The 14,562-nt window shown below is 45.9% G+C and overlaps 4 protein-coding genes across 4 annotated transcripts; 3 read left to right on the top strand and 1 right to left on the bottom strand.

The window, feature by feature from the left end:
* Positions 1–498: 498 nt before the first annotated feature.
* On the top strand, positions 499–3,351 carry N7473_013089 (Zn(II)2Cys6 transcription factor; the record flags this gene model as incomplete). Its single annotated transcript, XM_057159028.1, has 6 exons — positions 499–654; positions 701–1,132; positions 1,194–1,274; positions 1,330–1,952; positions 2,014–2,202; positions 2,301–3,351. 6 exons carry the CDS (start codon positions 499–501, stop codon positions 3,349–3,351), a joined length of 2,532 nt encoding a protein of 843 aa, XP_057002982.1.
* A 568-nt stretch (positions 3,352–3,919) lies between these two features.
* On the bottom strand, positions 3,920–5,398 carry N7473_013088 (sulfatase family protein; the record flags this gene model as incomplete). Its single annotated transcript, XM_057159027.1, has 1 exon — positions 3,920–5,398. One exon carries the CDS (start codon positions 5,396–5,398, stop codon positions 3,920–3,922), a length of 1,479 nt encoding a protein of 492 aa, XP_057002981.1.
* Positions 5,399–6,109: 711 nt separating this feature from the next.
* Positions 6,110–7,970, top strand: N7473_013087 (putative rhamnogalacturonase; the record flags this gene model as incomplete). Its single annotated transcript, XM_057159026.1, has 7 exons — positions 6,110–6,542; positions 6,617–6,695; positions 6,756–6,999; positions 7,061–7,195; positions 7,253–7,466; positions 7,526–7,831; positions 7,882–7,970. 7 exons carry the CDS (start codon positions 6,110–6,112, stop codon positions 7,968–7,970), a joined length of 1,500 nt encoding a protein of 499 aa, XP_057002980.1.
* A 931-nt stretch (positions 7,971–8,901) lies between these two features.
* Positions 8,902–10,596, top strand: N7473_013086 (putative MFS transporter; the record flags this gene model as incomplete). The annotated part of the gene is made up of 1 exon (XM_057159025.1): positions 8,902–10,596. The coding sequence occupies one exon, from the start codon at positions 8,902–8,904 to the stop codon at positions 10,594–10,596; it is 1,695 nt and encodes a 564-aa protein (XP_057002979.1).
* Between the last annotated feature and the right edge of the window lie 3,966 nt (positions 10,597–14,562).

Genomic DNA, 14,562 nt, shown 5'->3' with positions numbered 1-14,562 from the left:
TTTTGCAAAGATATGGTATTAAGAAATCCAAGGTAAATATAGGAACAACTAACCCTCGACGCGAACCAAGGTTGGTTGAGGCAAATGTGGAAAAGCCCTCTTCTCCGGAATGTAAGATCCCAAGTACCAGCCTGGAATGAGAAAGAAAATAAAGGGAAAAGAAAAAGAATTTCCGTCTACAGCTAGTAGCCGTATGAGATTGCCAAAGTCCAACAGTGTTGACATCAGATCTTTTACGAATCATCTGCGTAGTGTTTTTGTGGAGATGATGAGCTTATCCCGTCTCCGCATGATTCATGACGCCCATTTCTGCAAACTATTAGGGGGCCCAGATTTTTAGCGTGTCGGTTACACAACTTAGGCTGCTCGCTCGGTCTTTTAGCTCCTAGCCACATATAACCGTTTAGTGGGGGTATTCTCCATGATCATCACTGACCTGAGCTCCCTGCTTTCAGAAGCATATTTCTTCGTGAAGCGTACTCAGTGAGAGCTGTGCCCATGTTACGACGAACCAGAAGAGCATCAACAGCTTGCTTGTGGTGTCATCACCGCAAGGTGCGATGTGATGCCTCGATCCTAGGCTGCCCGTGCACGCGCTGTCGCCAGGACGGTCGCAGCGATTGTGTTCTCCGAAGGAAGCTACCAAAACAGCATGTGTCCCCATGTTCCACGCAGTGAGTGAATAGCAGGTCTAACACAGGCCCAAAGATCAAAAGATGTCGCTAGCCATACTTGTTCGCCACCTGATATTCCTTTCGATGAGAGTGTCTCCCAAAAGACGTTAAAAAGGCCCGAGAGCTCATACCATTCAACGGAAATACGTGGTGTATACGACGATTCAAACGCGACAGACCAGGACACCAAATCGTCTCAACTCGAGGATTATCCATTCCTGTGGTCGGATGGGCTGACATCACTTGCGCCCGAAGACCTCGCATTTCTCGGTTCCAGAGGCTCCTTGAGCATCCCCAACCGGGCATACGCGAAAGAGTTCGTTACACAATACTTCCTTCGAATTCATCCAATTCTTCCGGTATTAGAGGAGATCCAATTTTGGCGTGCCTTCGAGGGAGATGGTACGGAGAAAGTCTCACTTTTTGTGTTCCAAGCCCTTCTGTTCGCAAGTTGTCCGGTGAGTACCTGAAATCTGAGGATTGAAACCCATGAACAGTCGCTTACAATGACAATGGCAGTTCGTTCCATTGGAGACGCTGCAGCGATGTGGATTTGCAGACAAGCGGGATGCGCGGAAGAAATTGTACAACCGATCGAAGGTAACTATGGATGCGAATTGAAACACAGAAGACAAGCCCTGAAATCCGTCTATAGCTCCTTTACGACTTGATGGTAGAGCCAAAACTATCCGCGAGAGCACAGGGGGCAATACTTCTCACTCACCACACATCGGCAGAGGCACCGCAGGCGGGAAGCCTATGGTTGACGCGCGCAATCGAGAATGCAATGCTTATTGATACCAAGCCTTCAGTGACCATTGAAAATGTCCCAGGCTCAGTAAACAAACGGTTGTGGTGGTCTATCCTACTTCGAGATCGAAGTCTTTGTATCGGTCTCCGTCGTCAACCCCAGATCGCATCGCACAATCTCCACGGTTGCCGCGACTGGTTGAGAGAAGAGGACTTTGAACATGAGATGCATGGCTCACCAGTCTACGACTATGGATCCAAAAAAGCTCTTTTTGTGGCCCTGCAAGATCAATGCCGATTGGCCGTTCTTCTCACAGATCTTGTTTCCTTGATTTTTACTCCTCGCGTGACGACGGCAGCTTCATATTCAAAAGACGCTTTCCGGGCACTGATGTGCACAATTGAAGAAATCAAAAAATCTCTCATTTCTTGGGAATCAAAAGCACAGGCACCACACAACTCGGATGGTACAGCAAGTCGCCATGACCCTTCTTTAGCCACAAAGAACCTGACATTCATGTACTATCAGTACGAGCCCTTAAGATCGAGTGACTTACCAACGACTTGAATCCTAATTTTGTTTTTCTAGTGCGGCCCGCGTCGATCTTGCGCAATACGCAGCCCTTGCTATCGAGGAGCACCTTGCTCTCACAACGCATGTCTACAGGGAAGCGGTACTTGGGATTGGTAAAGACTTGAGTGCCGGTATCAAAGGTTTGACCTCTGTCATGGAATACTTTAGCCGTAACGGGCAAGTGGAAAATCTACCTTTGAGCGTGTACGTTTTACCTACTCCCTCCGGACTATCACCTTTCTACCCCACTATACGTTTTGACTACATCGTCGGCTCGACTCAAGGACTGATATTATCTGCAGTCTCGGTTACGTTGGAATGCCCCTCATCCTAGCAGCGATCGATCTGAAGCTTTCACCATCATGCGATGAAATGAAGATCCGACAGAAACGCCTGGATTCCCTGAGTAAAATTATTCGCCTTTCTGAATCTCTCTACGATGTTACAGACTTTGTCGCAGCTGGAACCAATCACATACTCCAACTTGCCTATGTGACTACGCAAAACTTCTTTCTTCCGAGCGGGTCATTCGCAGGAATGATAAATGACAGGGAGGAGCGGGACCTGATCGAGAAACGAAGAAATCCCCAAGCTCGAAACTTGACCAGGCTTGAAAACACAACTTCCATACGCGCAAAAAGCTGGCTTGATGCTTTTTTCCGATGTCCCCGAGCGTATCTATTGATATCGACATCAGTGGATTATAGCCTTTCGGTAGGTCGTCTTCCCTACGACACATCTCTGCCAGCTCTAGTTCGCGATATTCCAGCAATGGGTTCAATAACGCAGCTTCCTTGGACTATCGATACAAGTTTGACGAATGGCACTCCTCTATATGAGGATAGAGGTGGTGCTTCAGGCCGCTCGGAGTTTAGCGAGGGGTCATTCAACTCAGAGAAAGGAGCTTCTGCATCAAATACGCAAATGCAGGAGAGAAGGACGATGATTGAGAATGTGCCTGTCCAACAGACCCCAATGTCTGAAAAGAAAGAGTGGGATGAGAATAACACGCACCACAATGATCTCCAGAAACTCATATTTGAACCGAGGGTACCTAACCTGGAAACATCATATGAGCCCATTACCAGTGCCGTGAATCTCGACTTCTTGGATTTAGATGTCAGTTTGGATGGCGAGGGCATCATGTGCTACGACTCGCCTATCAAGTCTTATGATAATGTTGGCCCCCCACCGATAGGCATCGTGGGCGAAAAGGATATCCATGCAGGGAAGCTGGCTCACATGGGGATTGGCGGTGGCCTGAATCCAGGGTTCCCCAGCGAAGGTCTCGATCCGATTCTCTTCGACTCCTTGTTTCATGATTCATCAGGTGGTGGCTATTTTAATGTATGATCTTATACTGTTGAACTTAATTTAATGTAAGCGCAAATTTCTACCAATCATGGAGACGTAGTAAAATTTCCATCAGTGCTGACAATGTAACATTGTATTTGAAAGGCAAATTATGCTTCTTCGAGTTGAACGGTCAGAAAGACAGAGTTATGTATCGAGATTTGGCGTTTATTCCTCCGCCGTACCGAGATCTTTACCGGTCAACCATATTTCTAAGCACCATCTCACTATCCAAGGACGGGATAAGATACCATTACGTCTTGCCGGGCCATATATGGCGTTGCTAACTATACTCTCTTTCTCAAAATGTAGGAGTTTACTGGAATGAAAACTGAGACATTAGAGGAAAGAAGGGTCAAAATAACCATATCTATAGCAAGCGTAGTCATGGTTCAGCTGTTGCCTGTTTGCTGGCGATTGGTAATAGAAATGGAAAAACATGCATGTATACGAACGGACTCTATCGTTGAAAACAGCCATCGCATTTAACTAACTCGTAAAACATATCATATTGATTGGATAATAGAAAGGAGAAGATACAAAACACCGAGTTAAGGCACTACTGATATTAATCAGACTTCACCTCAGTTCCCCAAGTTACATTTCCATCGAAGGCTTTCAGATCTGCGTTACCCGGTTGATTCACATCAAAATCGAGCCGGTCGGGAATCTTCAATCCGGCAGGGAAATGATATCTGTTGAACCAAACGGAAACACCATCCCGATAAAGCCATGGATCTTCAGTTCTCCGTTGCCATTCCTCCAGCGTCGCCCTCATCTTTTCCAGTAAGACTTGGTGGTCTGGATCTCCGGCAAGATTATTGACTTCCCATGGGTCATTCTCGAGGTCATATAGCTCTTCAGGGCCACGGAAAAAGTAATCTTTCAGCTTTCGCTTTCCAACAAAGATTTCCGTATCACTAGAATTCCGAACGTCCTCCCAAGACAGGGATCCGTAAATGTCCGAGGCAAAGGGGAAGTCCAGTCGCCAGGCTAGATTACGATGGTATTTGTACCGCCTGTCACGAATGAAGCGAGTGGGCCAATAATTGGTCACTTCATGGAATGTATGCGACCCAAAGACGCGGTCAAACTTGGTATCATCTGCTGTAGAGCCGATGTTTTCAAGAAGAGATCGACCAATGCGTTTCTGTGCAGGGTCCGTTTTCGCTGGATGGCCCACAAAGTCAAGAATCGTTGGAAGAATATCGATATAAGAGACCATGGCTGAGCTCACTGCTGGTTCCCTCTCGGGGTGTTTGATAATCAGGGGTAACTGGACCCCAGAGTCATACAGTGTGGTTTTCGAATTCATGAACGGAGGGCCATTATCACTCAAGAGAATAACGAGAGTTGAACTTGCAAGACCAGATTCGGCGAGGGCGTTCAGAACAAAGCCAACTCCTTGATCAAGGCGATGAATTGAGTTGTAATATTCCGCTAGCTCCAATCTGGCACCAGGCGAGTCATTCAAAAATCCAGGAATCTCCACGTGGTCTGTACCATACGTGCCTTCGGTAATCCGAGCATCATATTGGTGGGGATTACCAAATCCTCCCCTCGTCCGATCGCGATGAGGATCGATGAAACCAATGGTCAAGAAGAAGGGGCTTTCATCTTCCTTGCATTTTTGGAAAAAAGATCGTGCTTGATCGGAAATCACTGCGACATCACGAGTGTCGCTTTCTTTTTTGATCTCCCAGGGATACAGTGATATTGGGCCCACGTGGATCTTGCCAATAATTCCAGTTTTGTGTCCGATCTGGTTTAGAAGAAGAGGAGCGGTCTCAACATGATCAAAGGTCACAAAATGATGCCGATGACTTGCTAGGCCATATTGACCATTTTGATGGGTATGAAGACCTGTGTAGATGACAGATCGACTACCACTGCAAGAAGCAGTGCTGGCAAAGGCACGTTCAAAACGAGTTCCTTGGGCAGCGAGGGTGTCGATGTTAGGCGTCTTTATTCCCCTTGCACCGTAACAGCTCAATTGCTTCCCAAGGTCGTCTGCGATCATCAACAGCACGTTCTTATGTGCCGCCATGTTGTAGGACTGAATGATTTCCCTTGATCTGGCTTGAAAATAAAAGCTTATTTTCTGCCAGGAGAGCAGACCTTAATGCAACCGACCACACGGTTGAATTAATCAAATAGGGTTACATGAGCCGTTCTAATAACGCTTCTTGAATTTGACACGTTCACAAATTCCCACCAATGATTATGAGGGTTCGTGATCGCGCAATCGCTAAAGATAACAAATCCAGATACAACTGAGCTCGCGTCGAGTCATTTGTGTGGTCAGCAATGCGTAATTGATAGACCAGATGATGCGATACGCCGGTGAACCAGCTCGGGCGGGAAACGGCGCTATATGCCCCGAGCCCGAGGAGGGAAATCCCTTACTTGGATGCCCGTACACTCTACCGACTTTAACCACAATGCTTGTTATAACCGATGTCGGCAAAATTGGGGTTCCGCCCGATCTAGCTTCAAGCTTGAATGAATCCTGATGATTTTTCCATGTACTCTATCTGAAGTGCGCTATTTCAGCACATTGTGAGGTGGAAAAATGATGGCGACTATACGGTAGGTTATGAGCAACAACGCTGAGAATGGGACAATGTAAAAGGCAGTCCTGGTGATCATGATCCATGGTCTAAAGAGATAAGGTCTTGCTCTAGAATTCATCAAGAAGGAAATTTTTGAGACCTCTGATTATCAGTCATCTCTAAGACATTCACCCAATACTAGAGCTATGCGATTGTTGGCGCTATTTGTTATTATCGGGGTGGCCGCTGGTCAACTTATTGGACCAGTCGGACCTACGACACCACTGGAAAAAAAGACGATCGAGTGCAATGTTTTGGATTACGGTGCAGTCGCAGACAACTCCAGTGATATATCTTCCGCTATCGAGAAGACCTTCACGGATTGCGTTCGCAAAAGGCCTGGAAGTCGATTGGTCATACCTGAGGGCGATTATCTTCTGAACCAGAGTGTCGTCCTCAGTAACGGGACGAATTGGGCTTTTCAGTTGGATGGCTTAATTACGGCAGCTTACAATGGGAATTGGAATGTGGATCGAGGTTTGATACTCCAAGGTTCCGCTGGCATCGATTTGATTAATTCAACAATCAATGGAGAAGGTGACGGGAAGTTCTTGATGAATGTTCTTGTCATTGTCAATGGTATGTGTGGTCTCAATTGTGTTCACGATCCTGTTCGAAGTACAACTGTTCATCCAGATTTACTCCTCTGATAGCTGTCGACTTTGAATTTTATTCATTGACTGGAACGGGCGCCATCCAAGGACAAGGATATCTCTACCGGAACGGGAACAAGTCAGTAAATTCCGCTCACAAGGATTGGAAGTTCCGACATTGACAATGCCAAACATCCAGTACTGAGCGCCCACGCCTAGTCAGACTGATCTCACCAACCAATGCTTCTGTCCATGACCTGATTTTGGTTGACAGCCCTAAATTTCATATTGTGCTCGATTTTGTCTTGAACGTTGAAGTATATCACTTGACCATCCGTGGGGCGAATTTGGGTAGCTACGATGGTATTGATGCGATTGGGACGAACTACTACATTCATGACAATGAGGTTCGCCGTCTTATCTCGGGATCTCTAGGAGACACCGTGCCTGCGGGCTCGCAAGCTTCGTGATTCCTTCCATGCTGACTCGGTTTTAAATTTCTAGGTAACCAATAGAGACGAATGTGTCTCAGTCAAAAGTCCATCGCACCACGCTTTGATAGAAAATCTTGTCTGCAATCAGGCGGGGTCGGGAATTTCTATTGGAAGCTTGAACGTGTCAGCAGAGATATCCAATATCGTACGAGCCATGCCACACTATCCCACAAAGAATTTAATATACTCACCGTTCAAATAGGAAGCCCGTAACATAAGCATTATTCAAGGGAACAATATTGCCTTCATAAAGACATACCCCGGAGGATCGGGCTATGTGACAAACGTGACATTCTCCAACTTCCGCTCTCTTTCAAGCCTATATGGTCTCGATATCAATCAGTACTGGCAGAATACGTTTTCACCAGATACTGGTTCTGTTGCACTGAGTAACCTTGTATTCCGCAATTTCACAGGTTGGTTGTATCCTTTGATATTAATTCTAGAGGGTACCAGATTCTAACAAAGACTTCAGGTTCTGTTGCTGATGGCACAAAAAGACCACCAATCTACCTGATCGCAAATGATCTGAACTTTGCGATCAATGTCACGGTCGAGGACTTTTCCTTATGGACTGATACTGGGAGTGCGATCGTGAACAAAATCAACAATGTTTTTGGTTCTGGTGATAATAGTTACGGTGTGAACAACGGCATAAAGACTCTGAGTGGTACTCAGTCACCCTACACGTATACCAGCATTTACACTGTCACGGCAACTCCCACTTCTTGGCAGGCACCAAGCACCCCAACGTGGGCCGCGCCTAGCACAGGTTATGGCAGTAAGTTTGAAATCTACCTTGCGATAAAAGAATTCTCTAACCACCCGCAGCTTCGACCCCTATTCCTGTCTATGAACCTGCCCCACTTTGGCGCCCGGGGTCTGTCGACTACGAATTGCATTACTGGGGATCCTTTTAGTCTGATTGGTCGAGCCCTTTAAGCTATCAGTGACGTGATATTATTCTTGTTGAGGCCAACCATACAGTGAATTCCAGTGCTATCTACTCCGTAGCATGATGTGCTAAGGAAATCTTATCTTCATTGTCTGTAATACCCATTGTACGTACAGCTCGGTCAACAATAACTTGCATGACCGAGTCTCGTAGAAGCTGCCAACGATAACCGGGTGTTTTGAGGGCTGTTACTTTTTTCCTCTGCATTTCTTCTCCGTAAGTCTTGGAACAGATCAACTGACACGTCCATAATTAATGTGGGAAAGAGCCCCATTGCCAGGCAATTAAAATTTTCTATGAGAAAACCACGTGGTAGTGGATCGATACGCCGCATAGTATTGTATTCTCCGTTCATCACTCAGAATTTCCTAAAATGACACGACCGGAAGGGTCATCGGAGTCGGCCATCAATTACCCGAGCATAGGGCTGTGCGACTGCGAGGGGCGAAATTATCCACCAATTGCAGGGGTTTGTTTCTGTGGAACAACGCCTTACGCGGATAAAATGTGTCTCTGCTCCAGGAAATACTATTGTGGATGTTCGGTTGTTACTGACCAAGCCTGATGCCATCCGCCCTTATATGGCGAAACAGTGACTGGATCAAGTCCAGATGAATCAAACAGAACACTCGATTAGCAAAATAAGATGGCATCGTAAGAAGGCGAGGGCTGAATCTTGCGCCATTGTCCTATCTCGAAGCCAATTAGTGGATCTTGTAAAGAGGATTTTGTATGCTCGCGTGAATGGTATCATTCAGTCTCCAGAGCACGAATGTAGATTGGGATATTACCCCTTAGCCATGTAGATTCTTGATGGTAATCAACAGGACATATATCAGGACCTGGACTCTGAGGTTTGACAGGCCCAAAGGTCCACCTTTCTCCAAACTTTGAAGATGAGCACCACAGCCAAGGCGGCCGAAGTCATAGTGGCTGGCGAACCACCAGCCGACAAAGGGGATGCCGATCACCTAGTGGACCCAACTGAGAAACGAGAGCCGGCATCGTTTCTGCGAAGGCTCCTCGTTCCTTCACGGAGAACCGACAACCCTGATGCGATCGCGACCGTTCGAAGCGTTTTTGATGATCCATTGCTCGCAAAATATTACCAGCCACATCCCGATTACGAAAACCTTACCCATTTTGACCCCAGTGCAAGGTGGACTTACCGCGAGGAAATCGCAGTTCGGCGCAAAACCGATTGGACGGTCCTTCTGTGGATCTTGGTGATGTTCTTCGGGCTGAACCTTGATCGGGGAAACTTGGCCAATGCTGCAGCAGATAATCTCCTTGATGATTTGCATCTCAGCACGAATGATTACAACAATGCGCAAAACATGTATCGCATCGGCTTCCTCATCGCCGAAATCCCGTCTCAGATGATCGGCAAAAGACTTGGCCCCGATCGTTGGATCCCGATCCAAATAATCTTGTGGAGCTTGGCATCTGGTGGTCAATTCTTCATGCAGAACCGAGCTGGATTCTTTGCGTGCCGTTTCTTCATTGGTCTGTTTATGGGTGGCTTCATTCCTGATTCGATCTTGTACTTGTCTTATTTCTATACCAAATCAGAGATGCCATTCCGCCTCGCATTATTCTGGTTCGTGGATTCGATGTCGGGAGTGATCGCCTCATTTATTGCATATGGTGTTCTGCACATGAGAGGCGTTGCCGGCCGTGAAGGTTGGAGGTGGCTTTTCCTCATCGAGGCACTTATCAGCATTGTGATCGGCTTCCTTAGCTTCCTCTTCCTCGTCCCCGGCCCCACGCAGACTCAGACTTGGTGGAATCCGAAGGGGTACTTTTCAGAGAGGGAGGAAAAGATCATCGTCAACCGCGTGCTCAGAGATGACCCATCCAAGGGAGACATGCATAACCGCCAAGGACTTTCGCTGAAGATGCTCTGGCAGAGTTTGAAAGATTACGATCTTTGGCCAATCTATGCAATCGGGATACTGTTCGAAATTCCAACCGCGCCACCGAAAACCTATCTTACGCTCTCGCTGAAGGCCATTGGCTTCAATACATTCCAGACCACCTTGCTATCGATCCCAGTGACCGTGTTTGCGTCCATCAACCTTCTCCTTGTTACGGAGTTAACAGAACGTTTCCATCAAATTTCTCTGATTGGTCTCTTGACCCAGCTATGGACTCTTCCACTGCTCATTGTTCTTTACACATCCGCCGGAACTTTGTCTCATTGGGGTCTCTACGCGGTGACATTTGTCTTGCTGGGCTGGCCGTCTCCCCATGCGGCTCATGTTGGGTGGTGCTCTCGTTTGAGCAACACAGTTCGAACCCGGACAGTGAGTGCTGCGTTGTACAACATCACCATTCAATTTTCGGGTATCGCATCATCAAATATCTATCGCTCAGACGATAAGCCCCTTTATCGACGTGGTAATAAGCAGCTTATCGCTATTAACATTGCTACTGTTGTGCTGTATGCTCTCGCAAAAGCGTATTACGTGCGCAGGAATCAATGGAAAAAGGCTCGCTGGGAAAAGCTGAGCCCTGAGGAAAGGGCTACTTATCTGGAGACAACCACCGACAAAGGAAATAAGCGACTGGACTTCCTGTTTGATCATTAGGCTCGTTTCTTGTTGAAAAACATGGGCAAATGTCTAAAGTATGCTAGAAATCAAAAATCCTGGTTCAATTACCATGTTCATTTGACCTATTGATCAAAGTCTAACACCGGGAACCGATTTTCTCTATTAAGTTTCACAGCGAGGTCTGTATTTGGTTAATTTTCAAGTCCAAGCGGGAAATATGTGGGGGGTTGTCTGAATATACCGATTTTTTAACCTCCATTGCACGTTCTGTCATGTAGAGTGTATTCTTTTTTTCCAATTTATTGTCTACTCTCCTATAAATCTTACTCATTTTCCCATTGCTGTTTAGAGTGGTTATACATTTAATTCTTTCACGACTAATTCGAGGGGTGAACAATACCAACCCCAGATACGGCCGATTAGAATATGATCAGGCATTGCGGAACTGTCGAATGGCTTTATTGTCTTTGCAGCTGGTGAAGTCGAGTTATATCACTGTGAGCAAGTTATATCACTGTGAGCAAGTTATATCACTGTGAGCAAGTTATATCACTGTGAGCAAGTTATATCACTGTGACCATATCTTCTATCAGCTCTTCTCTCGATAAGGCATAATATTCACTCTCCTCTTTCAGATCACGACATGTTAGTCACAAGATTCCGGGGTAGTTACTACAATCCAATTACACAAAGCGCTCTGTTCTGTTCTTGAAGGGAAATGGGCAACGTTTGGAATTTTACTGTAGAAGACTCTCTGATCGAAAGCAAATCTTTCTCCTGCCAGACTATGATCCATGACTGTGGTCGTTCGCTTCACCAAGCAGTATGACCTCCATCAATGATGAGTGCATTGCCTGTCATTAAACTGCTCGCATCGCTCATTGAGAACAGCGATACCCCTTTGAAATCCCATGGCCGTGCGATTTTCCGTAACATATTCGCATGTGCCCACATTTCTTTGGTCTCGGGTCCGTCTTCGAACGACTTCTCCGCCATCGGCGTGTACGTATGACCTGGACAGAAACTATTCACGCGAATCCCACCACTCCCTTGATCATTTACTGGGCCCCATTCCTGTGCCAACTTTCTTGCAAGCTGTATCACCGCAGCTTTTGAGGAGTTGTAGACTGAACCATACATCCCTTTATTGGCGACGAGACCGCTCATACTCGCCACAAGCACAATAGAGCCGGGACATTTTCTCTCTAACATCTGCATACCACACGCAGTAGCACAATTGAAGGCACCAAAAAAGTTCGTCCTCATTACTTGCTCCGCTACCTCTTGTGATTGTCCAATCGCTTCGCCTATTTATTCTTTGCACACCCGCCGCAGCAATAAGGCCGTCGAGACGGCCGTTCTTGTCTGTAATTTGCGATATCGTGTCATCAATCTTTTGCACGTCGGTCACGTCCACGTTGACATATTGCAAAAGCCCACCAAGGGGGATTCGTGATCTTGTGCTGCCAAGAACTCTCTATCTGGTCTTCCGAGAATGTCGAGGACATATACTAAGAAAATTCAATAAAATGTTTACCACCCCAGAGAAAGCTACGGTACCCTTTGCTCCTGCCTCCGATAACTGGTGAGCCATATCAAAGCCTAGCCCTCTAGCACCTCCTGTGGTAACAATGATTTTACCGCAGACATCAAACTGTTCAAAGGAGTAGATGTCACTCCTGGGCTTCGCATTCTCCGAAAGAAGTCTCGCTCTTGTATGGGACGTGGCTACCAATGCAAATCGAAATTTTGCTGGCCGCGGTAGTCGTCTCATAGTCGATAGCTTGTTGGCAAGATTGACTGCTGTCTGTTAAGATAACCAATTAACATATGTGCCGAAGAGATTTATATAATGGCAGAGAGCTTTTCATCATGATGTAAGCATCGTGCTACAGTTTTGGCAGCATAGGGTCTTCAACTCCTGTCATTTAACGAACTTTCTGTCTGGTGTACTCAAGGCCTCAAACCGCGACGCTCCTCTTGTCTGCTAGATACCCTAATGTGACCTCGAGAGGAATGTGGATTTTTTGGCGCAAGGTGTTGCCTTGCAAAGTCAAGAAGCCATTTTTGATTCTAATTCATGACGTGGTGGCGGTAGGGTTTTTCTTGCGCGAAGACGAAATGACATGGAACTTGACTCCGGAGGATAAGGTTGTGACCTCGCGGAATTAAGGGACCGCCAAGATGTATAGTGACGTAATACACGAAACAGTAACTAACGTAGTTCCCGGCTTACCTGATAACCCGGTTAACCCGATAACCCCAAAACACCATACTAAATGGGATTTTTCATAATTTCATATTTCAACCCCAAAGGCCAAGAATGTCATCTTAGGGATACCGTAGTGTTTGATATACCATGCTAAGTATATTTATTAGGTCGAGAAATTTTTCCAAGTGGTATAATATTAATATATATATCTACATCACTGGACCGGAGTGTAATTTTGGTAATATAGGTAATTAACCCTTTTCAAAATATTTGAGTCATGCTACACCGTTTTTAGTGCTCAGAATTTATATGACACTATAAATCAAAGAAAGAAATGCTTCTAGTTGTTGATATGCTATGACCTAAAAAATTGCATTTAGTATGGTGTTTTGGGGTTATCGGGTTAACCGGGTTATCAGGTAAGCCGGGAACTACGTTAACTAACTAGTTAGTTAACATATAAACAGGAGTTAACCCCCGAGGTTGAGCCGTCGCAGAAGGCACCGCAGTAGACAAATAGACAATCTAAGACATCTGAAAACTTAGTCGTCTTGTTTTCACCCCAAGATTTACGTCGCAAGGCTCCTTGTTTACAAGTATAGTCTATTCCCAACATCGAAGCTTTATAAGCCGGTCTAACAGGCAAGACCCGAACACCAAGTGTTAGGCGGGTTCAATAACTTCTGGACCACAATCCTTGATATAATTATTGTCGGGATAGAGTATTGACCTATAATTTTGTGATGAGATTTGCCTTGTAACGAAGAGCATGAGTCTTGTCGACCAGCAAGAAATGCTGTCTGTGCACATTGAGAGCGGAAGAATGGAAATCTCCGTCTTCTAGTTCTGTCGAGTATTGATTTTCAATGAGTATCTACTTGGAGGGAAGAGAAGATGAATGTCACTCGGGTTTTTTTTTTCTTTTTCAACTGCACTCCTTCTGACTTTCATCCCGCCCAGCCCAGTTTCTGAGTTTCACTCGTTAAAAGTCAAAATTGGCCAATGTGCCCTATTGAGACTTCCCCATGGTCGGCAGCGGGCTAGATTGTTGCTATTATTATATGCGGATTATCGCCACAGTCTCGGAAGTGTGCTATGGGCTCGACGCCGCTATAGACATGCGCAAAAGCCATGGATTTAAGTTTAGGCTAGGAGTCCCAACCCGTCGTCAGGGTCTACAAAAGGTGCCCTTGTTAGTTATTTCATCAGATTGGGATTTGAGCCCTCCACTTACGTACGTTATATTTCTTTTGATCCAGAATTTCCTTTGTTGACATATCATCATATGAACATTCATGCTATCAGAACAATTCCTCAATCCTCCTTTTCCCTCGGTCGCTTTCTTCACAGAGAACCCCGCCTCAAGCAAGCTTCTTACTGCAACAGACACGAGCTAGATACGAGATGGCGTTTTGAGACCTGTCAGCCACGTATCAAATGTCTCACTTCTTGGCCCTTCCATCAACTTATAAGCTATATTAGCGAAGACGCATCAACGCATTTGTGAATCAGTTCTTTGTCAGTGGTACAGAACCCCTCGACTGACTTGTGGCAGGCCTGAATTTGAATTCAGTAGTCGCCTGATGTTTTTGATCAATCATCTACGTTGTATTAAAGTTTAGATACCTACTTCCTACTGGGCACTTACTCATGTATGTCTCATTATTACCATGGCATGGCATGTCATGTTTGTTTCCTCCAGTCGACCGGCTGATCCTTGGGACCCCGATTCTTTTTTGGCCTTGACTCAACCATGGTGGAATAGCCTGTAGTTTCATTATAAATAGGAG

This window comes from Penicillium subrubescens (genome assembly GCF_028828155.1).
Source record: "Penicillium subrubescens strain IBT 31985 chromosome Unknown utg000011l_segment0_segment0, whole genome shotgun sequence".
Taxonomy (NCBI): domain Eukaryota; kingdom Fungi; phylum Ascomycota; class Eurotiomycetes; order Eurotiales; family Aspergillaceae; genus Penicillium; species Penicillium subrubescens.
The sequence above is the reverse complement of the archived record's forward strand: the minus strand, read 5'-3'. Positions and strand labels throughout refer to the sequence as shown.